Below are 24572 nucleotides of genomic sequence, written 5' to 3'. Positions count from 1 at the left end.
AAATCCTTGGGTAACAGAAGAAATATTGAATTTAATTGATGAAAGGAGAAAATAAAAAATGCAGTAAATGAAGCAGGCAAAAAGGAATACAAACGTCTCAAAAATGATATCGACAGGAAGTGCAAAATGGCTAAGCAGGGATGGCTAGAGGACAAATGTAAGGATGTAGAGGCTTGTCTCACTAGGGGTAAGATAGATACTGCCTACAGGAAAATTAAAGAGACCTTTGGAGAGAAGAGAACCACTTGTATGAATATCAAGAGCTCAGATGGCAACCCAGTTCTAAGCAAAGAAGGGAAGGCAGAAAGGTGGAAGGAGTATATAGAGGGTTTATACAAGGGCGATGTACTTGAGGACCATATTATGGAAATGGAAGAGGATGTAGATGAAGACGAAATGGGAGATAAGATACTGCGTGAAGAGTTTGACAGAGCACTGGAAGACCTGAGTCGAAACAAGGCCCCGGGAGTAGACAACATTCCATTTGAACTACTGATGGCCTCGGGAGAGCCAGTCATGACAAAACTCTACCATCTGGTGAGCATGATGTATGAGACAGGCGAAATACCCTCAGACTTCAAGAAGAATATAATAATTCCAATCCCAAAGAAAGCAGGTGTTGACAGATGTGAAAATTACCGAACTATCAGTTTAATAAGTCACGGCTGCAAAATACTTACGCGAATTCTTTACAGACGAATGGAAAAACTGGTAGAAGCCGACCTCGGGGAAGATCAGTTTGGATTCCGTAGAAATATTGGAACACGTGAGGCAATACTGACCTTACGACTTATCTTAGAAGAAAGATTAAGAAAAGGCAAACCTACGTTTCTAGCATTTGTAGACTTAGAGAAAGCTTTTGACAATGTTAACTGGAATACTCTCTTTCAAATTCTGAAGGTGGCAGGGGAAAAATACAGGGAGCGAAAGGCTATTTACAGTTTGTACAGAAACCAGATGGCAGTTATAAGAGTCGAGGGGCATGAAAGGGAAGCAGTGGTTGGGAAAGGAGTAAGACAGGGTTGTAGCCTCTCCCCGATGTTATTCAATCTGTATATTGAGCAAGCAGTAAAGGAAACAAAAGAAAAATTCGGAGTAGGTATTAAAATTCACGGAGAAGAAGTAAAAACTTTGAGGTTCGCCGATGACATTGTAATTCTGTCAGAGACAGCAAATGACTTGGAAGAGCAGTTGAACGGAATGGACAGTGTCTTGAAAGGAGGATATAAGATGAACATCAACAAAAGCAAAACGAGGATAATGGAATGTAGTCAAATTATGTCGGGTGATGCTGAGGGAATTAGATTAGGAAATGAGACACTTAAAGTAGTAAAGGAGTTTTGCTATTTAGGGAGTAAAATAACCGATGATGGTCGAAGTAGAGAGGATATAAAATGTAGACTGGCAATGGCAAGGAAAGCGTTTCTCAAGAAGAGGAATTTGTTAACATCGAGTATAGATTTAAATGTCAGGAAGTCGTTTCTGAAAGTATTTGTATGGAGTGTATGGAGTGTATGGAAGTGAAACATGGACGATAACTAGTTTGGACAAGAAGAGAATAGAAGCTTTCGAAATGTGGTGCTACAGAAGAATGCTGAAGATAAGGTGGGTAGATCACGTAACTAATGAGGAGGTATTGAATAGGATTGGGGAGAAGAGAAGTTTGTGGCACAACTTGACTAGAAGAAGGGATCGGTTGGTAGGACATGTTTTGAGGCATCAAGGGATCACAAATTTAGCATTGGAGGGCAGTGTGGAGGGTAAAAATCGTAGAGGGAGACCAAGAGATGAATACACTAAGCAGATTCAGAAGGATGTAGGTTGCAGTAGATACTGGGAGATGAAGAAGCTTGCACAAGATAGAGTAGCATGGAGAGCTGCATCAAACCAGTCTCAGGACTGAAGACCACAACAACAACAACAACAACAACAGGTTCAATCAGCACGTGAGTGTTCAGGGTGTATACGCGGACAAGGAAAAAAATTCCCAGATTTTTCCCGGTTAAAAATACACTTTCTCCCGGGTGAAAACACGCTTCTTCCGTGTTAAGTGACAGTATATTTTCCCTGTCAATCTTTTGAATAGTTGTGGTTTTATACACGGGCATAGAATTTCCCGGCACTTTAGAAAACGAAACTCAGGGAAAAAGACACGTTTTGGAAATATCTTTGATGTGCAGCAACATGTATGCTGCATACTTTTGTATTACGAAAGTATAAATTGGAATTCCACCAAACACCACATGTTACTTTCCGAATCATTGAAATCGAGATTGCAACGCGCTTTTGTAAGCCGGTCATAGCTCATGTCACGTGATCTCGCCAGCCGATGACAGCGGATATTCAGAGCATAGGACAAGTGATGTAGTCAGCCAACAGCAACATCACTGTTAAGTAGCACGAACACACAACACACGGAAAGTTAATTGTTTAATGCCATTCGTGCTAGAAAATGAAAATGTACACTTGAAATGCAGCAAACAGTTGAAACTAGCCAGTACTGTGGAATTAAACATTTCGTTTCAAATACATTGACTGCCTCTGTGGAAAAGGTTAATAAAAGTCAAATTTCTTTAGCAAACACAAAAATAAGTTCATTGTTCCACAAGGCAATTAATGCTAGACTGTCAGAAAGGTGGAAACAAAATCAAATCTGACACTAATGACATATTTTAGCCTTCCGTAATTTTAATTCACTTGATAGCTCCTGGTCACAGATATCCATTTTGTTTTCATTTGACGCGAGAGTAAACGAAGGGGAAACAGCAAAATCACTAAATGTAAACACGGGTCACATGGAGACTACCCACTATAACTCGGACTGCTCTGCGCATCAGCCCCGGATCTACGATATTTGCGAACTGGGTCAATACTAAAAAAAATCAAATTTTAAAAAACTTGTTCATTTTGTAGTGCACATCATTCAGAAAAGTCTGAAACATAAAACATGTGTTCGAGGAAATGTAAGGCATATTATTTGGTCTTAAGAATGCCAAAGTGCAGTGCCACGCCTTTTCATAAAGCATTCTTCTACTGCACGCCACTGTATTTCACTCTGTGGAATTGAAACGTGTATATTTTGTAATGGATACCATCAAACTGCATTCAGGACAGTGGAAATTGAAATGTCCTGTGGTACCTCTCCTGCTCCCAGTCGGCCGGTTTGACAGCCTGCCCCTCTTAAATAAAATCTCGCAATTAATAGCGGATGGGATTATTTGTAATTGGGAGAACAAGAACTTTTACAAAATTTGAACTCTTTATTGCCTATTAGCTAATAACTTGCTGTTTTGTGTGACATAAAATTAAATATGCATACATAAAACCAATAAAGACAAGAGATAAGCAAGAAATTACACATTTCTTCAATCCTTAGCTGCTAGCATTTTTTCCTCTATAATCTTGCTACAGCTATACATTTCCTTTCTGTGAAAGCATCTATTACCTCATTAAAGCTCGTCAAACGTTTTGTTACATGAAAAATCGAAATGTCGTTATCTAATGCTGAAAAAGCTGTTAACACAAATAATACCCAACACCGGTTTGGTTTCTCGATCTGATTATGTCTATTTTGTCACTGTCTGCTAGATAAAGCAAAATAGGCCTTTCTAATATGGCAACAATTTTGTAACACACACCAAATAAACTAGACTGTTTTGGCACAAATGGCCATTTTTATAACACGCAGAATATAATTCACGAAGGACCAATATCAAATGCCTATTAGGCCTATTACAAGCAAAAAGCTTTATGTTATGGAACAGTTTCACATTTCACTCATACGCACCAGTTTCTCAAGCATGAGATCAAAAAGTAATATTACGAAATTTTTATATAAATTTGGAATTGTCTTATTCTTCCATAATTTGTGTTATGTCCCCGTTTCTTCTACTTCCTCGTTCTAATAAACAATCTTGTCATTACTAATTCTGTAGTTATTCCTGCCCTTGTCAAAATTTGTTTGCCGATTAAGTTCACTAACCCTACCGGAATCACACTTTTAGTTATCCCGCGATTATTTTCCTGTTAGGTGTTATTACGTGTTCGTACAACACGTTTTTCGTGTTACTTCCAGAATAGAACTTCAGCGGCTGATAGATGGGGACTGTAGTACTGGTCCTTACTTGTGTAGCGATCTGGTCAAAAATTTTCTGTCAAAATTTCATTTTCTTGGCTACACCGAGAAGATAATACGTAATCTTTCTCACCTGTTATTCCTGTCAGTCATATATTTCCATTCTGGTAGTCTGAATCTATGGATTTTGCTAGTAATTATAACAACACTGATCATTCGTAAACTCAATCAACCACATAATCAGACAGCGATTGGCATTCATCCGTTCGGCTTTACTCCGCTCAGCTCGTACAGCTCTGTCACCTTTTGTCTGCGGAAAGTTTATTTCTAGATGCGACAAGGATTCTCCTGACAGACGTCGTGTACACAATGCATGCATTCAAAAATTACCTTATGATTCATTCAGAAGTCAACTAAAAATGTTCAAAAACCAACAGGAAAGCGTTTCAAAATCATATGAATAATCGATAGCCAAACACGCGCTGGATGCTAGGTGCTTTGTGAAACAAGTTTTTTTCCTCAAGAATATGAATTTGGCACCCCCTTTTCCCAGTAGCATCTAGCTAGTTGCTGTGACTGCTTACACAGCCAACAGCAACATTCCTGTAGCCACAAGCGGGAGATTCTACTACTCAAACGCGACTCAACTGCTCATGCGCATGAGCCCACTCGTAACTGCTAAAACGAATCTAATGTAAACAGTTGTGACTTCACACTCATCGGAGGCAATTTGTTGTTATGAAGCACTGCATAGTCTTCCTAAAGCCGGATCTCCCGGTTCTCCTGGGTCGTATACATCCTGGTATTACAAAAATGCTCAGTGAACTCAAATGAGAGGGAGGTGTATGCGCTGTGACGAGAACTCCCCTGCTCAGTATGCTGAGGGTCTCACCAAGGCCTTGCCACACAGGCACTATCCAGCAGGCCTAGACCACAAACAGATCTCTCGTGCCATTTTCCATCATGTCCCCAATCCTCCCATCCCCCTCCCCTCGCATCCCTAATCCCCCTCGCATCCCTAATCCCCCAACCCCCCCCCCCCCCAAACCAGTCAGGAAGAAGTGTCCCTTTCGTCACCCAGTACCACCCTGCTCCCTGGACTGGAACAACTGAACCACATCTTTCACTAGGGCTTTGATTACCTTTCATCATGCTCTGAAATGAGGGATATCCTACCCCTCCTAAAGTGGTGTTCTGTCACCCACCAACCTCCACAACATTCTAGTGCATCTCTATGCCACTCACAATCCCAACCCCCTGCCTCCACCAGAACATGCTAACCCTTCCACACCCCCTCCAGATTGCTGCTTCCATTCTATGTGATTGTTGCATTCCATTCCAAGGGTCATGTGCATGTGAGGTGTGCTTGCTCGTGTGAATAAATGTTTGTGTGTTTGGGGGGGGGGTTCCTTTTCTGACACTATGGCCGAATGCCAATATTTAAGGTTCTTTCAGTTGTGTGTGTTTGCAACTTAAATGTGTCGTCTCTACAGAAAGTATCACTCTACCTTTTCCTTAGCTTGTTGATATTCCAACTCGGAGTTTCCATTGTTTGATTTTGTGTAAAGGCTTTTCTTCCATCCCACAACCATGTGATGCTTTCCTTTGTTACTATTCTCTGTAGCATTACTCTTCTCAGTGTACATTCTCATCCTTCTTTATGTTTATTCAGTCTTCCACATCACATACACTTCTAAAACACTCCGTATCAATTATCATCATGCACAACACATGGCTATGTGACTGCGAAGATAGTTGATGCATCATCTGATGCCCCAGATTCTTCTCCACCAACAATTTTATTTATTCCTATTGATCCCACTTCGTCCATCATCCTCACATATTTTAGTGTTTTATTTTCCACACCTACCAATGCCACATGAACTTTTGATCCTCAACCTAACTGGTCGCCCTTCCCCTCTCATCCCAACACACACATACTCCTATACATCATTCTTTCCATTTCTCCTATGTATGTGTAAGTTTTTAAGATATCTGTGCGTATTTTTACATTGTTTCACACATTTTTGCATATTTTTATGTATTTGTGCATAATTTACATATTTGTGCATGTTTTTGCATTCCTGTGCATGTTTTTATGTATATTTACGTATTTTGTGTGTATCTTTTCTCTTGTCCAGCTCCTCTGACTGCCACACAACACCTTATTTTGCCCATTTCTGTGTCAGTCCCATGCTGAGTGTCTCACAAAGGCCTTCACAAACAGGCACTATCCCCCAGACCTCGTCTGCAAACATATTTCCCCTGCCATTTCCCCCTCACACCTCCAATCCTCCTAATACCCCCAAAAACCAGCCACAAAAAAGTGTCCCCATTGTCACCTAATACCACCCAGAGTGGAACAACTGAATCATATCCTTCCCCAGGGCTTTGATTACTAATCACTCATGCCCTCAAATGTAGAACATCCTACCGAAGATCCTTCCAACTCCTCCTAAAGTGGTGTTCCATCACCCACCCCACCTCCACAACATCATAATGCATCCCTAAGCCACTCCCACTCCTAATTCCAACCTCTTCACACAAGGATCATATCCCTGTGGAAACCCAGGTGCAAGACCTGCCCAGTCCACCAACCCAGCACTTCCAACTCCAGTCCTGACACATGCTTATCCTACTCCTTCAGAGGCCAGGCAATTTGTGAAAGCAGCCCATGTCATATACCAGATCTGCTGCATTCATTGCACAGCTTTTAATATTGGTATGACTACCAATCAGCTGTCCACCAGGATGAATGGCCACTGCCAAACTGTGGCCAAGAGTAAGGTAGACAACACTGTGGCACAACATGCAACTGATTTCAATGGCTGCTTCATTAACTGAGCCATCTGGATCCTCCCCTCCATCACCAGCTTTTCTGAACTGTGCAGAAGGGAGTTATCCTTACACCAGATTCTCTGCTCCTGAAATTATCTCGGCCTCAATGTATGGTAACATACTGTCCCCACACTTCCACCCAACATTTTCCACCCCGTCTGTTCTGTTACCTCCTCTCTATTCTCATCTCCTATCCTCTTTATGTACCACCTTCTGCCAACACACCCACCCAACTTTCCTCATTCCTCTCCTTTTTCACTCCCTGTTTCACCCTCCAACCCCACCTCTCCCAACCTCCCTGATTGACAGCCTCCCAACATTGTGCCTGCTGGCAGTCCAATCCCTGCACATTCCGCCAGACAGTGCGGTTTTCTCCCCTCACCCATTCACTGCTATCCCTTCCCCTTCCCTGCCCCCTCTAGACTGCTGCTTCTATTTTACATGACAGCTGCACAACCAGTGCTTGCTTGTATGAAGGAATGTGTGCATGTTAATTTTTCTGATGAAAGCTATGGCCAAAAGCTAATGTTAAAGTGTCTTTTAGTTGTGCCCACCCACAACTTAACATGTCATCTTCACAGTAAGTAGCAATCTATTTTTTCCTTACATTGTCAAATGGATGTGTGTGTTGGGAAGAATCTTTTTGTGAAACACTATTGAGAAAGTTCAGAGCACCCGCATTTGTGACAGGCAGCAGAAAGTCTATTGTCACACACATACAGTCAAACCTTGATATAATGGCTTTCATGGGACCATGAAAATTAAATTGTTATACCAGGGTTATTGTTATAATGATGTTTTGTTATTGTGGCTCGGAGCAAGGAGCCATGTTTTTGTGGCTGAGGAGTACATTACTGTAGTACTTTTCTTATGAAAAATAACATTAAAAGACAAATAATGAAACACATATTGTTCACTTCATTTATTATTACAGTACTGTACCGTAGAATATCTTACTTTTGTGTACAGAAAAATTCACTTATTTTCCTTTGTTTCTTTTTTCTTAAAGATTATTTTGTGAATGTTGTCTTTATCTCCTCCAACACAGTCAATTGGTCGCTGAAACAATGAAGATTGAAGCTGTTACTTGCTGAATGGTTTCCAGCTGACCTATTAGCTCAATCAGAGGAAAGGGATTCACACTTATCACACCACTGTCACCGTCAGAATCTTCAACGGGCAAATTACCCTTTAACTCCTCAATTATAGATTCATCGGTACATGCTTCAAACAACAGCGCTGACAAGTATTCAACTACTGAAGCAACTATGGTTTTACCAGTAACTGCTGAATAAATCTTCAGATCACTTTGAATATCATCCTGCGTTATTTCATCCACCACAACTTTATCACCAACATCTTCACTTTTGGAAATTCTTACATTTTTCAACAGTTCACAATCACATTTGGCTGTACACTGTTCCAGGAACTAGCAATCATGTCACAAGCGTGCTTCACATTGAAACTGTAGGGATTGCTCACCTTTCTTTCAGTGTTTGCGATCATGTGTTGAACTAAATGTGAACGTTATTTTGCCTTAAATTTCTTAATTATCCCCATATCTAGTGGCTGTTGAATCAAAGTACAGTTCAGGGGGAAGTAGCATAGTCCAACATTCTTTGTCTCGAAGAGTTAAATTTGCCATCTACAAAACTTTCTTCACTTTCTTTTAATTTTTTAAGGACTGTTGCTAACATTGATTGTGCGAGTCCTCGCCACATCTACTTGTTTCATTCCAGTATCAATTTTGTTGAAACCTCATTTTTGTCTCCAACCTTATTTGTTTCTGAGTTTCAGCCATTGTCCAAGTCTTAGCAAAGTCCAAAGCGTTTACATAAACTAAAAACATTCACAGATTAAAAACATTCACAGACTGCAAAAATCACGGAGATAAGCTGCGTATGAGCTCAACAAAACACTTCTGTCCGCTACTGAAGCTCAACAATGGACAAACTAAACACTTGTTAAATCAAAGGAGATCTTTGACGTTTACCGCTCACCACAGCTCACCCTCAGCTGAACGCTATTCTCTTTACCGCTAGAATAAATGCAATACTGTAGTATGTAGCGAAGCTTCTGGAAATAAAGTGCCGAATTCTAGTAGCTAAATAAACAATACCTACTGCTATAATGGGCTGCTTAGAAGTAGGAAATAGTAAATTCCTCGAAATTTTGTCTTCATTATAACAGTGTGTTGCTAAATCTACTTCATCATTGTTGTTGTTATTGTTGTGGTCTTCAGTCCTGAGACTGGTTTGATGCAGCTCTCCATGCTACTCTATCCTGTGCAAGCTTCTTTATCTCCCAGTACCTACTGCAGCCTACATCCTTCCGAATCTGCTTAGTGTATTCATCTCTTGGTCTCCCTTTACGATTTTTACCCTCCATGCTGTCCTCCAATACTAAATTGGTGATCCCTCGATGTCTCAGAACATGACCTACCAACTGATCCCTTCTTCTAGTCAAGTTGTGCCACAAGCTCCTCTTCTCCCCAATTCTACTCAATACTTCCTCATTAGTTACGTGATCTACCCATCTAATTCATTAGTTACGTGATCTACCCATCTAATCTTCAGAATTCTTCTGTAGCACCACATTTCAAAAGCTTCTATTCTCTTCTTGTCTAAACTATTTATCGTCCACGTTTCACTTCCATACATGGCTACACTCCATACAAATACTTTCAGAAACGACTTCCTGACACTTAAATCTACACTCGATATTAACAAATTTCTCTTCTTCAGAAACGCTTTCCTTGCCAAGGCCAATCTACTTTTTATATCCTCTCTACTTCGACCATCATCAGTTACTTTGCTCCCCAAATAGCAAAACTCCTTTACTACTTTAAGTGTCTCATTTCCTAATCTAATTCCCTCAGCATCACCCGACTTAATTCGACTACATTCCATTACCCTAGTTTTGCTTTTGTTGATGTTCATCTGATATCCTCCTTTCAAGACACTGTCCATTCCGTTCAACTGCTCTTCCAAGTCCTTTGCTGTCTCTGACAGAATTACAATGTCATCGGCGAACCTCAAAGTTTTTATTTCTTCTCCATGGATTTTAATTCCTACTCCGAACTTTTCTTTTGTTTCCTTTATTGCTTGCTCAATATACAGATTGAATAACATCGGGGAGAGGCTACAACCCTGTCTCACTCCCTTCCCAACCACTGCTTCCCTTTCATACTCCTCGACTCTTATAACTGCCATCTGCTTTCTGTACAAATTGTAAATAGCCTTTTGCTCCCTGTATTTTACCCCTGCCACCTTCAGAATTTGAAAGAGAGTATTCCAATCAACATTGTCAAAAGCTTTCTCTAAGTCTACAAATGTTAGAAACGTAGGTTTGCCTTTCCTTAATCTTTCTTCTAAGATAAATCGTAGGGTCAGTATTGCCTCACGTGTTCCAACATTTCTACGGAATCCAAACTGATCTTCCCCGAAGTCGGCTTCTATCAGTTATTCCATTCATCTGTAAAGAATTCGCGTTAGTATTTTGCAGCTGTGACTTATTAAACTGTTAGTTCGGTAATTTTCACATCTGTCAACACCTGCTTTCTTTGGGATTGGAATAATTATATTCTTCTTGAAGTCTGAGGGTATTTTGCCTGTCTCATACATTTTGCTCACCAGATGGTAGAGTTTTGTCAGGACTGGCTCTCCCAAGGCTGTCAGTAGTTCTAATGGAATGTTCTCTACTCCAGGGGCCTTGTTTCGACTCAGGCCTTTCAGTGCTCTGTCAAACTCTTCACGCAGTATCATATCTCCCATTTCATCTTCATCTACATCCTCTTCCATTTCCATAATATTGTCCTCAAGTACATCGCCCTTGTATAGACCCTCTATATACTCCTTCCACCTTTCTGCTTTCCCTTCTTTGCTTAGAACTGGGTTTCCATCAAAGCTCTTGATATTCATGCAAGTGGTTCTCCTTTCTCCAAACGTCTCATTAATTTTTCTATACGCAGTATCTATCTTACCCCTAGATAGATAAGCCTCTATATCCTTACATTTGTCCTCTCGCCATCCCTGCTTAGCCATTTTGCACTTCCTGTCGATCTCATTTTTGAGACGTTTGTATTCCTTTTTGCCTCCTTCATTTACTGCATTTTTATATTTTCTCCTTTCATCAATTAAATTCAATATTTCTTTTGTCACCCAAGGATTTCTACTAGCCCTCGTCTTTTTACCTACTTGATCCTCTGCTGCCTTCACCACTTCATCCCTCAAACCTATCCATTCTTCTTCTACTGTATTTCTTTCCCCCATTCTTGTCAATTGTTCCTTTATGGTCTTCCTGAAACTCTCTACAACCTCTGGTTCCTTCAGTTTATCCAGGTCCCATCTCCTCAAATTCCCACCTTTTTGCAGTTTCTTCAGTTTTAATCTACAGTTCATAACCAATAGATTGTAGTCAGAGTCCACATCTGCCCCTGGATATGTCTTACCATTTAAAACCTGGTTCCTAAATCTCTGTCTTACCATTATATAATCTATCTGATACCTTTCAGTATCTCCAGGGTTGTTCCATGTATACAACCTTCTTTCATGATTCTTAAACCAAGTGTTAGCTATGATTAAGTTATGCTCTGCGGAAAATTCTACCAGACGGCTTCCTCTTTCATTTCTTAGCCCCAATCCATATTCACCTACTATGTTTCCTTCTCTCCCTTTTCCTACGCTTGAATTCCAGTCACCCATGACTATTAAATTTTCGTCTCCCTTCATTATTTGAATAATTTCTTTTATCTCCTCATACATTTCATCAATTTCTTCGTCATCTGCAGAGCTAGTTGGCATATAAACTTGTACTACTGTAGTAGGCGTGGACTTCGTGTCTATCTTGGCCACAATAATGCGTTCACTATGCTGTTTGTAGTAGCTTACCCGTACTCCTATTTTTTTATTCATTATTAAACCTACTCCTGCATTACCCCTATTTGATTTTGTATTTATAACCCTGTATTCACCTGACCAAAAGTCTTGTTCCTCCTGCCACCGAACTTAACTAATTCCCACTATATCTAACTTTAACCTATCCATTTCCCTTTTTAAATTTTCTAACCTACCTGCCTGATTAAGGGAGCTGACATTACACGCTCCGATCCGTAGAACGCCAGTTTTCTTTGTTCTGATAACAACATCCTCCTGAGTAGTCCCCGCCCGGAGATCCGAATGGGGGACTATTTTACCTCCAGAATATTTTACCCAAGAGGACGCCATCATCATTTAAACATACAGTAAAGCTGCATGCCCTCGGGAAAAATTACGGCTGTAGTTTCCCCTTGCTTTCAGCCGTTCGCAGTACCAGTACAGCAAGGCTGTTTTGGTTAGTGTTGCAAGGCCAGATCAGTCAATCATCCAGACTTTTGTCCCTGCAACTACTGAAAAGGCTGCTGCCCCTCTTCAGGAACCACACGTTTGTCTGGCCTCTCAACAGATACCCCTCCGTTGTGGTTGCACCTACGGTACGGCTATCTGTATCGTTGAGGCACGCAAGCCTCCCCACCAACGCCAAGGTCCATGGTTCATTGGGGGGGGGGGGGTTCATCATTGTAATGAGGGGTAATTAATGTAGTACATGTAGGAAATCAGTTGGGGCTATATAAAGTTATTGCTGTACCCAGGTTTATCATTGTATTGGTAATTGTTATACAGAGGTTTGACAGTATACCTCGTATAAGAACTGCGAAGACTAGAGAAACCAGTGTTCATAAGGAAGCATAAAATCAAACATTTTTCCCTCACTCTGTTTGTGAGTGGTCCAGAAAAGAGAATATCTAGAAGTGGCATAAGGAACACTCTGCCATGCACCATATGATGGTTTATGGAGAGTGTATGTAAATGTACAGTGTGACAATTATTGAACTATATGAAATAAAATTGTCATAACTTTTGAATGGTTTGTGTTAGGATGTTCAAAATGCATGTTTGGCTGCGGGGCATGATGGGAATTAGTACGTGCATGTACGGTTTGATTTAGCGAGAAAGCATGCTTTCATTTGGATTGGTTCATCAATAAGAAAAATTGGCACATTTGGGGGACTGAGAATCAGCATTTCATGACTGAGATGTCTCTTCATCCTCAACAGGTGGCTGCATGGTGTGCGCCGGCCGCGGTGGCCGTGCGGTTCTGGCGCTGCAGTCCGGAACCGCGGGACTGCTACGGTCGCAGGTTCGAATCCTGCCTCGGGCATGGGTGTGTGTGATGTCCTTAGGTTAGTTAGGTTTAAGTAGTTCTAAGTTCTAGGGGACTTATGACCTAAGATGTTGAGTCCCATAGTGCTCAGAGCCATTTTTTGAGCTGCATGGTGTGCAGTGTCCAGTCATGGAATAATCGGTGCAATATTCCTTGATGCCAAGGTGACTACTGAATGGTACGTGTATATTGTTGAAGAAGATTTTATCCCCATTATCCCAAGTGCCCCTGATTTTGTCAAGATGTGGTTAATGCAAGACGGAGTTTGACCGCATCAAAGCAGGAGAGTGATGTCTTGTAGGAGCATTTTTGGGACTGCATTCTGGCTCTGGTGTCCCAGAGGCCTCTGGCATGGGCTTCAATTGGCCGCCATATTCTCTGGATCTGAACCACACGACTCCTTTTTGTGGGTCTTTATTAAAGAAAATGTGTACAGCAATAACCCCAAAACCATTGCTGAGCTGGAAACAGTCCTTCAGGAGGTCATTGACAGCATTGCTGTTCCAAGAATTCAGCAGGTAAAGCAGAATTTTGCTATTTGTCTGCGCCACATCAGCATCAATGGTGGCAGGCATATTGAATATGTCATAACCTAAATCCGAACATTTGTAGTGATGTTTAAATGTTGAATAAAGTGTGTGAATGCTATAGTTTGCAACTAATTTATGTTGTTGTTTTTTTCATGTAGTTCAGTAATTGTCACCCTGTAGATACTGCATAGCTGCTGTTTACATGTTATTTATAACTTAATATTACTTGATAAAAATGGTACTTTTCAGAGACCATGAGTGCTATTTACAATGCACTATTCCTTGCAATGCAGATTTTCTTTTGAAATGATGGGGGTTTACAATTTCTTGCTTTGTGTTACAGGTGACCTAGTTGAAGGTCTTCTCATCAGAGTATGTAACTCCATTCTTAATCCTAGGCAAGGAGGCAAAGTCTATATGAAAACTATTTTTGTGTCTTGTATTGTGACTGTAAATCACAGTCAGCAGAAACTGATTTTTATTATCGATGACAAAAATCACTACTGAGTAAATGTAATGGAAAGAGAATGTAAGAATTCCAAGATCCTTAAAAATATTTCCACAAAATGTAAAGTTAGTTACCTTACACAACATTCTTTCTGCTCCCTCCTGCTAAATAAGTACTTTATTCATGCCAGGTGCCTTCAGAACATAATTCCACAGAAAAACATGGGATGAAAATGTCCTTAGTTAAACACAAGAAGAGGCTTCTATGGGCATAAAGTGCTGAACTGAGCTTCTTTATTAGTTTATGTATGTCTTGACTACATTTTAATTTGTTATCTAGCTGGATACCTAGGAATTTCACACAGTGTGTTTAATCTGGCATAATTATTCACATTTCACAGCACAGAGTTGCAGCTATAGTGGTTCTAAAGCTAAGTACTGACAAAGTTGTTTGTGCACTTTATTTGAATATTAAATTAAGTAATTTTCATTTGTTCATCCAAATAGTATCAGTGTGTTTACATTTCGCAATGTGCAGTTCTTAAGTTCTGACAAAGTTGTTTGTGCACTGTTATTCACTTATTAAATTTAGAAGTGTTCACCAGTGTCTCTTGCTGCTTCTGGTGAAATAATAGTTTAATAAACTTTCAGAAACTTTCGCCCACTGTGTTTCAGAGAGTCGTTTGTGCGCTTAAGTCATTTATTAAATTTAGCACAGTAGTTTTCAGCTGATGTTTCTTATTGTTTGTAGTGAAATATTTCAGTAAAAGTTTCGTTCACTACATTTAATTCTGCGAGTGTTCCAGTGGTCGCTCGAATTTTTTGTTTTAAATAATAAATTGTGTGAAGTTTTTGTGATACTGGTATTAGTTGTGGTTTAGTAGTATTAATAAAAGTAGTTGCTTTCTTAATAGAGAGCGAAATTCGAGATCACTATTTGTTAGTTCTTTAAATGGTCCTACTGTAGTAATTGTACTTAGGGAACATATACGTGTAGTTTTTTCCAGTAATGTTAACATTTTACCACGAGTGAGAAGTGTGGGCTCTGTCAGAGGTTTGCGATTAGTAGGTTACAGTGTGAGATTTGTTCAAAGTATTTTCATTTGGGGGAATGCCAGTGGGAATTCTAGCAATATCCTCTACTGGAAGTGCAAAATTTGTAGCAGAAATAAGTTGATAGAGGAGCAGGAGTGCACGATTTGTGCCCTTTAGGTGCAGTTACAAAACACAAAGGAGGAACTACATAGGATGAGGAGGTTTAATGGAGAGGAGCCTCTTGTAGCTGTAGGTGAAGGAAACATGCAGCAGTCCTCAGCTGTTACGGAGCCTAAGTCAGCTGCAAATTCTAACAGGAAGAATAAGGTTCTGCTGCTAGGTTGTTCGCATGGCAGAGTTACAGGCCAACAGTTCCAGGAAGTGAGTACCATGCCACCAGCATTGTGAATCCTAGTACAGAGTTAACATAGTGGAGTTTTGTAGGAATTTCATGAAAAAGGATCAGGTAGTGATTGTGGCTGGAGCTGGGAATAGTCTTGATAGGGACAGGGAGTATGATGTAGGTGGTGACCTGGTAAAGACAGCTACCCTAACTGGTGGCACTAATGTGCACTTTGTGCAACTGTTTTAGTGACAAGATTGGCCTCGTCTTAATGCTACTGTTAGGTGTGGTAACGTGGGGTTGTAGAAGGCACTGATAGTGGAGGGCACGGTTCACATTGCAGTGGTGCCAGTTGAGTCTATCAATAGACTGGGTTTCACTAGACCTGCACCTCAATAGGTATGGGAAGGGGAGTCTGGCAAAGCTCATGGGCGACAGTGTAGTGGGTGGTGGTGAGATCACTCATGGACAAATTCCTGTAGTAGTTGATGTTAGAGCTGAATCTTTTTTAGATTGAAGTCAGTCAGTAGGTATTCCTGTTTAAAGGAAGTCCCTCGAACAAAGGAATCACCTTCAAAGGTGGTCAGGTATCCGAGTAGTGAACGAATTAACATATTTCACCAAAATATTAGAGGTATTAGAGAGAAGGTTAGCGAACTGCTTATAGATGTTGACTGACATTATCGGTATATCGAAGAACCACTTAAATAATTTGACAATTCAGAGGCTTCCTTTACCAGGATACAGATTAGCTGGCTGTTTTTCAAGGAGTTCTTTGCCGAGTGGGAGAGTGGTCGTGTACGTAAAAAACGACATTCGATTAGTGTCCGCAGATGTATCGTGGCACTGCACTGAACAGGTATTTTAATGTTGTGCATGGGCAGTTGAATTTAGTGAAACTAAGCTTCTAATTGTTATTGTTTATAGGTCCCCTAACCCTTACTTCAGAGCATTTCTGCTCAAGCTAGAGACAGTTCTCGACTCACTTTATAGGACGTACCAAAAATTAGTTATATGTGGAAGTCAGTATTAATTTTGTATGTGATTGTGTAAGAAAAAGGAAGTTGGAAGATGATCTAAATTCATATGATCTGATGCAGACTGTTTCTTCCTGCCGGGGTCCGAGAGAACAGCAGCACAACTATAGAGAATATTTTTTTCATTCTTCATTACTAAATGGGCATTCTGTTAGTAAAAGGGTTAATAGCCTTTCAGACCATGGTACACAAATTTTAACACTAAAAGGCTTTTGTACACAAACAAATGTTATATACAATTACAAACTATGTAGAAATGCTAATCCAATGGCAATAGAGAGTTTTTTTAAACCTTGTTAAGGAACAAGAGTGGTAGAATGTTTATAGTGTCAACAACATAAATGACAAATATAATGCTTTCCTTAGCACACTTCTCATGCTCTTTGAAAGCTGCTCTCTATTAGAATGATCAAAACAGGGTACTAGTAGTGAAAGGCAGCCTGGGTGGCAGACTAGTGGAATAAGGAAATCATGTAGAACAAAGTGGTAATTATATCAAAATGTTAGAAATAATCAGAATCAAGCTACAGTAGCCCATTACAAAAAGTGCTGTAAGGTACTTAAAAATGTTATTAGGAAGGCAAAGAATATGTGGTATGCAAATAAAATAGCTGATTCACAAGATAAAATTAAAACCATATGGTCAGTCATGAAGAAAGTGTCTGGTCAGGAGCACAAGGTTGATGATATAAAGTTAGTTTGTAGTGAAAATGTTTCTGTTACTGATAAGTCAGATATATGTACAGTATTTAACAATTGCTTTCTGAGTATTGCTGGTGAATTAAATAAAAACTTAGTTTCTGCAGGTAATCTTGTAACACTCCTGGCAAATGCCTTTTCGAGACTGACTTCTGAAATACTCCTCTGTGGTACTGACAAAGGGGAGATTGTTGATGGAATACCTAGCAGAATATTAAAGTACTGCACTGTACATGTTAGCTCTGTATTTAGCCATATTTGTAATTTTTCCTTTAAGAATGGTCAGTTTCCTGAACGATTAAAGTACTCAGTAGTAAAGCCACTTTATAAAAAGGGATAATGCAGACAATTTTTGACTTACTGTATTTCTATGCCATCAGTGTCTGCTAAAGTTATTGAAAAGGCTGTGTATGTAAGGATAATTCATCATTTTATTTCACATAATTTGCTATCAAATGTACAGTTCAGTTTTATAAGTGGCGTAACAACTGAAAATGCTGTAATCTCTTTTCTCAGTGTATGGGATAGATTAAACAAAAGGTTTCAAATGCTAGGCATCTTTTTTGATGTAACTTTGGCATTTCATTGTGTTGATCATAAGATATTGCTCCAGAAGTTGGGCCATTATGGAGTACGAGGAGTAGCTCTCAATTGGTTCACCTCTTATTTTAATTACAGACAGCAAAAGGTCATTCTCCACAGTGCTGAGAATGGCTATGGTGTGGGATCTGAGTGGGGCACGGTTAACTGGGGGGTGGCCCAGGGATCAGTGCTTGTGCTTGGGCTGCTCCCATTCCTTATTTATAAAAATTATATGCCCTCTAATATTACAGGTGGTTCTAAAATATTTGTGTTTGCTGATGACACTAGCTTGGTTGTAAAGGATGGTGTATGCAACATTGGTCCTGTTTTAAATAGCGCAGTTCCAGACATAAGTTCATTGCCTGCAGAAAATAAACTACCACTAAATTGCAGTAAGGCTCAGTTTTTACAGTTTCTAACACAAAGTTCAACAAATCCCATTTTAATTTCACAGAATGGGCATATGATTAGTGAAATGGAACAGTTCAAATTTGTAGGTGTTCATATAGATAGTAAACTAATGGTTTCTTGAAATTACTGCAACCAGTCGCCTTTTAAGAAACCTGCATTCATCACAGTAACAGTGTTCCCTTCATAATGGATAAAAGTTTTAGATAATAAACTGTCATAGAAAGCCCACATTCAGAATCTTGTTCAAAGACTTAATGCTGCCATTTTTAATATCTGAATAGCATATGAAGTAAATGATAGTTCAACACGAAAATTAGTCTACTTTGCTTATTTTCATTCACTTATGATGTATGGTATTATATTTTGGGGTAACTCTTCCCATGGATATTTTTGGCTCAGAAACAGGCAGTTTGGGCAATAAGTGGCATAAGTTAGTGAACCTCTTGTTGACCCATGTTCACTAGTTTGGGTACGCCTGTCAATATATATATTCTTTACTGTCATTTCTTGTTAACAATATCAGCTTATTCCCAAGAGTTAGCAGCTTTCACTCAGTTAATACTAGGCAGAAATCCATTTGGATTGCACTTCATTGACTCTTGTGCAGAAAGGTGTGCAGTATACTGCTGCATCCCTTTACAGTAAGCTACCACAAGAAATCAAAAGTCTCAGCAGTAATCCACGCAGTTTAAAATCAAAACTGAAGAGTTACCTCATGGGTCACTCCTTCTATTCTGTGAAGGAGTGCCTTGAAAAATGAAGCTGATTCCTGTGTTATATTGTTGATTGCGCTTACATAAACTTAGGGCTTATCTTTTTTGGGTTCATAAACACTGTAATTTATATGTTATTAGTTTTATGTTGCAATTTCATGTACTAGCACATTCCATGACCTTGGATATTTGCTCCTCATTTTGGTCCTGTGTAAAGTAAAAAAATAAAAAATTTAAAAAACCACTAATGTCTATTTATGGTGCTAACAGGTGATTATTGTTGATATGAAAGTGCATAATATGAGTCTTCATGAGAGTAAGACATATACCGTTGCCTGTGTGAACTTCAGCTATCATCTGAGTAGTGTTTGCTATGGTTGACATTAGACCCTTGATTAGTATGTTTCATCAGCAAACATCATAGTTTCTGAACAATCCTTTAAAGTCATTGGAAGGTCATTCCTGTAATTTAAAAACAAGAGTGGACCCAGTACTGATTCTTGTGATACTCCACATATTATGTTCCTCCATTCTGAAGTTAGTATCATGACTGAGACACAATGTGTTAAGGAGATCCTCTGCTTTCTGTTATGAGGGTAAGATTCCATTGCTACAAAAGAGATGCCACTAATGACACAACACTTTAGTTTGTCAAGTAGAATTTTGTGGCGAGACAACCAAAAGCTTTGGCAAGGCCTCAGAATATTTGTTGTTTAACTAAGCAAGCATTTCATTTGTGAGATACTGTATTGTTTTCTCTGTAGAGAATTCTTTATGAAAGCCAAAGCAAGAGACATCTAACAAATTCTAATCAATTAAATGAGTCAGTTTTCCTAAATCAGTCACTTTTTTGAACACTTTTGTAAAGACTGGATGGAATTATATAGGTCAGTAATTTGAGGTCATTTGCTTATCTCCAGTTTTGTAGCTGCGTGTTACTACAGCATACTTACACTGATCAGCCAAAAAATTATGACCACCTGTTTAATAGCATGTTGTTCCATTTTTCAAACATGGTACAACAGAGATTCTGCTTGGAATGCATTCTACAAGTCCTTGACACAGGATTCCAGATGTGTGTGGCACCAGATGTCTTAAGCACAGGTCAAGTAATTCCCACAAATTACCAGATAGTAGTTTACAGGCACACATCTGGTGCATGATATGTTTTCTGGTGGGTACAGATCAGGCAGATTTGCTGGCCAAGACATCAGTGTGAGTTCACTATAATGCCCCTCAAACCACTGCAACACAATTCGTCACCGGTGTAGACTTCATGTGTGCAGCAATGCAGGTTACCTGCAATAATGTTCATGTAGTTCAATGCTGTCATGATGCCTCTGATTACCACCACAGATCCCATGGAAGCCCAATTCAACATAACCCATAGAATAATTCTGACCTCTCCAACTTGCATCTGTGGCACAGTGCATGTTTTATGCAGCCATTCACCTGGGCCATAGTGTGCAAGGACCCAACCATGTACCTGGTATAACAAGAAATGCAATTCACTCAACAGGCGACACATTTCTATCGATCCATGATTAATACTCGGTGATGCTGTGCCCATTGCAGTTATAACTGATGATGTCATTGGGTAAACACAAGAACATGCAAGGGTTGTGTGATGTGGAGCTCCATGTTTAACAAAGGCCTTTGAACAGTGGGGTCCAAAACCCTTATGCCTGCACCAGCATTGTACTCTGTCATCATATATGGCATATATCAGTGCCTATCCTGGATTACACAAAGAGCAATCCTCTGACCTCTGCTGTTTTGCGATGAGACATGGTTGTCCAATACCATACAGTCTATTTGTTATTTCACTGCCCTTCAACCACTTCCCGTAGGTGCTCACAACAGCAGTATGCCAACAGGTGACCAGCTTTGCCATTTCAGAGATTCCCGTTTCCAGCCACAGTGCAACAAAGTGCTATTTGTCAAAATGCTTACATCAGTGGACTGTATGGTTTTTATTTTTCTTTAATCGAATTTTTATGTTGTAGAAAAATTGCAACATCGTCTAAACTTTTCCACTAATTAAGGCCATAGAAGCATGGTGTTTTCCAAATGTACTTATGACCAAAAAGTGGTTCTGGTAGCTGGAGTCCAAGGTTTTTTTTTTGTTCTTGTGGTGATATTTCCATAGAAACTTTAATCCCATAGCACATATTTTCTTTATATCTAACCGAGGTGAAATATCAATTTTTATAAATTCACACCCGTATGAGCTGAATTTCTAAAAACAGAGAAACACGTAGTTTTTTCACTTTTAACTGAGAAGCCAAGTGCAAATTTTCATAGATGTAGCTTTAAAAATGCATTCATTATTTTTGTAAAAATTTCATCCCTTTAGGGGTTGCAGCTCGAAAACACTAAAACACCTTTTTTTTTTTTTTAACTGAAAAGTCAAATGCCAGTGTTCATATATGTAGAGATGTAGCATTAGAAACATGTTAGCAGTTGTTTAATACTGATTTATTTTTAAAAAATTCACTAATTATTTCACCTTCATAGGGGTTGAATTTCCAAAAACGATGACACACATATTTCTTTATTTCTTTCTGAGAAACCATATACCAATTTTTGTACATCTAATTTCATAATTAAAAACTAAATCTGTAAAAAATAGCATTTTACTTCTTGGTTAGATATATAGAAAATATGAGCTAGGGGATTAGAGTTTCTCTGGAAACATCACCACAAGAAAACAACAGGCATCATTAACAAAAACCTTGGATTCCAGCTACCAGAATTGCTTTTTGGTCAGAAATATATTTGGAAAATACCATGCTTCTATGACCTTAATGGGGAAAGTTTAGAAGATGCTGCAATTTTTGAATGACATGAAAATTTGATTAAATAAAAACAAAAAGCCATATAGTCTACATAAGTGAAGCAGTGGTGTGTGTGTGTGTGTGTGTGTGTGTGTGTGTGTGTGTGTGTGTGTCAAAAATTGTCAGGCACATTTTCTCTGGCGTTTCTGTTGATATATGCAATTTTGTTTTTGCATTGTGTAGCTTGAGTCGGTCCAAATAAATGCTGCTCATCACATCTTTCATGCACTGCCCAGTGTGGATGGAAAGCCTTGGTCTGTTCCCACTACAAAAAAAGATTTTTAAAGTAGAATTTTACATGCCCATTTGACAGAGCAGTCCCAAATTAGTCTACTGTGATATTTTTTTTTAGCAATATGTATTAACAGGGGCAGTGGAACATGAGTACTCCAATAGTGACAGTACCATTCTGGCCCGCACTAACTGCTACCACCATGCGAAAGCACCTCAGTCGTTGCTGGAGTACTGATTATTCTTAGTATTTTACTGCCCCTGTAATACATATCACTAAAATGAATATCACACCAGACTTAACTGGTAGTGCTCCATAAAATGGGCACATAACATTCATATTTAAAAATCATTTTGTTTGAAATGGGAAACAAACAGATGCGTTCCATCGATGCTGGTCCTTCAATGAAAGCGACGATGAGCAGGATTTGTTTGGGCTGATGCCAGCTAAACTATGAATAAACAAAATTGCAAATATCTGCTAAAACACCAGGGAAAATGCGCCTGATGACACTTGGTAGAGGCACCTGGTATATACTGTATATATAAAATGTTTGGGAAAGTGAGATACAAACTTATGGAAAAAAATGACTTTCTGTACTGAACGACATCACAAATTTGTGCAAAACAGATAGAGGTGAGAAATTATTTTCAAAAATATGAAGAACTTCCATCCTTTGCAAACAAAAGGTCATGATCTTAAGACTCTGCATGTATTATCCAGTGTCTTTCTTGTGGTATCAAAGTAAAGCAGGGGTGTAACTTAAGTTCCTGTCACTCATACTCACCCCAGCAGGCTCCATCCAGCCATCTGCGATGTCACTCAGTTTACTTGGAGTGTAGGCAGATGATGGTATAATTATGAAAAGTTTCTTTACTGGGAAACTAGAATCATTTAGTCCCTGTTGGTCAATATAATCTTCAATCTTCTCAATCATACCTGTAAGCATTATTACATCTGATTTGATGACTGACACTCATGTTGATAATATGGATAATTAGACATCTGCTATAACAATCTTTTAATATTGTTGACTGTACAGGCTGCTGTCAGTGCAGGTTGACTTTCCCTGTCACAATGGCCCTCCATGGAATAAAAAGAACATTTTTAAAGTCCATCTTCTAATAAAACCAGCAAATTATAAATAATCATCTGCCATTCAACTGGTTTAACATGATAGTCTGTTTTTTCCTGTACTGTGGGGACAGGTGACCTCAGCAGTTTGGTCCCATAGGAACTTAACCTATACTGTGATGACCCCATATTCTCTGCAACACTTAACACCATCAAGTGTGTTCCTCTCTCTCTCTCTCTCTCTCTCTCTCTTTACACACACACACACACACACACACACACACACACACACACAGTGCAATGACCACTGTCAATGTTTTAATTCATTCATTTGTTTTTTTCTGTTCTTAGGATTGTCACATACTTAATTATTTTTGGACTTCCCAATACAGTGTACTAGCTGATAATGTTATAATTTTTCACAAGGTAGGAAATGACGCCAGTTCATCACGGTGATTTCTTTATTGCAAAGTACACATTTTGGTTATGAATTAAAAATCAGTGCAGGTGCTCAGCAAAGCAATCATGACCTGTAAGTAATATCAGAGTTGCCACTTTTCATTCTATTGATAATCTTGGGTAACTTTCCCTGTAAGATATATTATGATACTTAATAAAATATTCTTTTAATTTATATGTATACAGGATGTCCTTTCTGTAGAATGTTTGTATGATATATAGCTTGAAGGAATGATGTTTTATCAGTCAGTATCACTATTTTCTGAAAATCATTTGTCCAAACACATAGTTATTAAGAACTCTAGAAACATGCACATTATGTCAGAAATCAGTAATTCTGACAACAGACTCAAGGCTTAGTAGGCAGTGTAGTAAAATGAGAGACAGTACAACAAGCCACAAATCATGATAACATTACCATTAATTTAAACAGAACAGCTGTAAATGATCTATCACAGTTAGCAGATATGTTTGATAATAATTCCTCAAATGTAGTAGAGAATATAGTTAAAGAGAAAAATCAAAAAAGGATGTTGAACAAACAACTAACATAAAATTCAGTCATATGACTGTCTCACCCCCTTCTCCTTCTGAAAATATGAAAATTATATATTCTCTAAAAATAAAAGCTCATCTGGATTTGATGGGGTTTCCAACAGAGTACTAAAGACTTCTTCCTATATAATTATCACTATCTTTTCTGAAATATGTAATGTATCACTAACCCAGGGCATTTTTCCAGAGAGATTGGAATATGTCATTGTCAAACCCCGCTATAAGAAAGGTGGCAGGAGAGCTGCCAGGCACTACCAACCTGTTTCACTATTAACATCATTTTTCAAGATTTTTGAGAAGTTCATGTTTTCTAGAACAGTACTGCATCAACAACAATAATGTCCTCAGTAAACAGTTTGGATTTCATAAGAGTTGCCGAACTGAGAGTATCATTTACACATTCACTCACCAAATTTTACAGGCACTAAACAATACAGTAGCACCAGCTAGTATTTTCTGTGACCTACCTAAAGCATCTGACTCTGTGAATCCCAATAACTCTCT

The 24572-nt window shown here is 39.1% G+C and overlaps 1 protein-coding gene across 1 annotated transcript in view; it reads right to left on the bottom strand.

Moving 5' to 3' along the window:
- Positions 1–24572, bottom strand: part of LOC126161941 (stimulator of interferon genes protein homolog) — a 309484-nt gene that overhangs the window by 56246 nt on the left and 228666 nt on the right. The window contains exon 8 of the mRNA XM_049918118.1: positions 22768–22919. Coding sequence (XP_049774075.1) covers positions 22768–22919 — 152 coding nt within the window. The remainder of the gene's footprint in view (positions 1–22767; positions 22920–24572) is intronic.

This window comes from Schistocerca cancellata, chromosome 2, assembly GCF_023864275.1.
Source record: "Schistocerca cancellata isolate TAMUIC-IGC-003103 chromosome 2, iqSchCanc2.1, whole genome shotgun sequence".
Taxonomy (NCBI): domain Eukaryota; kingdom Metazoa; phylum Arthropoda; class Insecta; order Orthoptera; family Acrididae; genus Schistocerca; species Schistocerca cancellata.
This window is presented reverse-complemented; position numbering and strand designations above follow the sequence as displayed.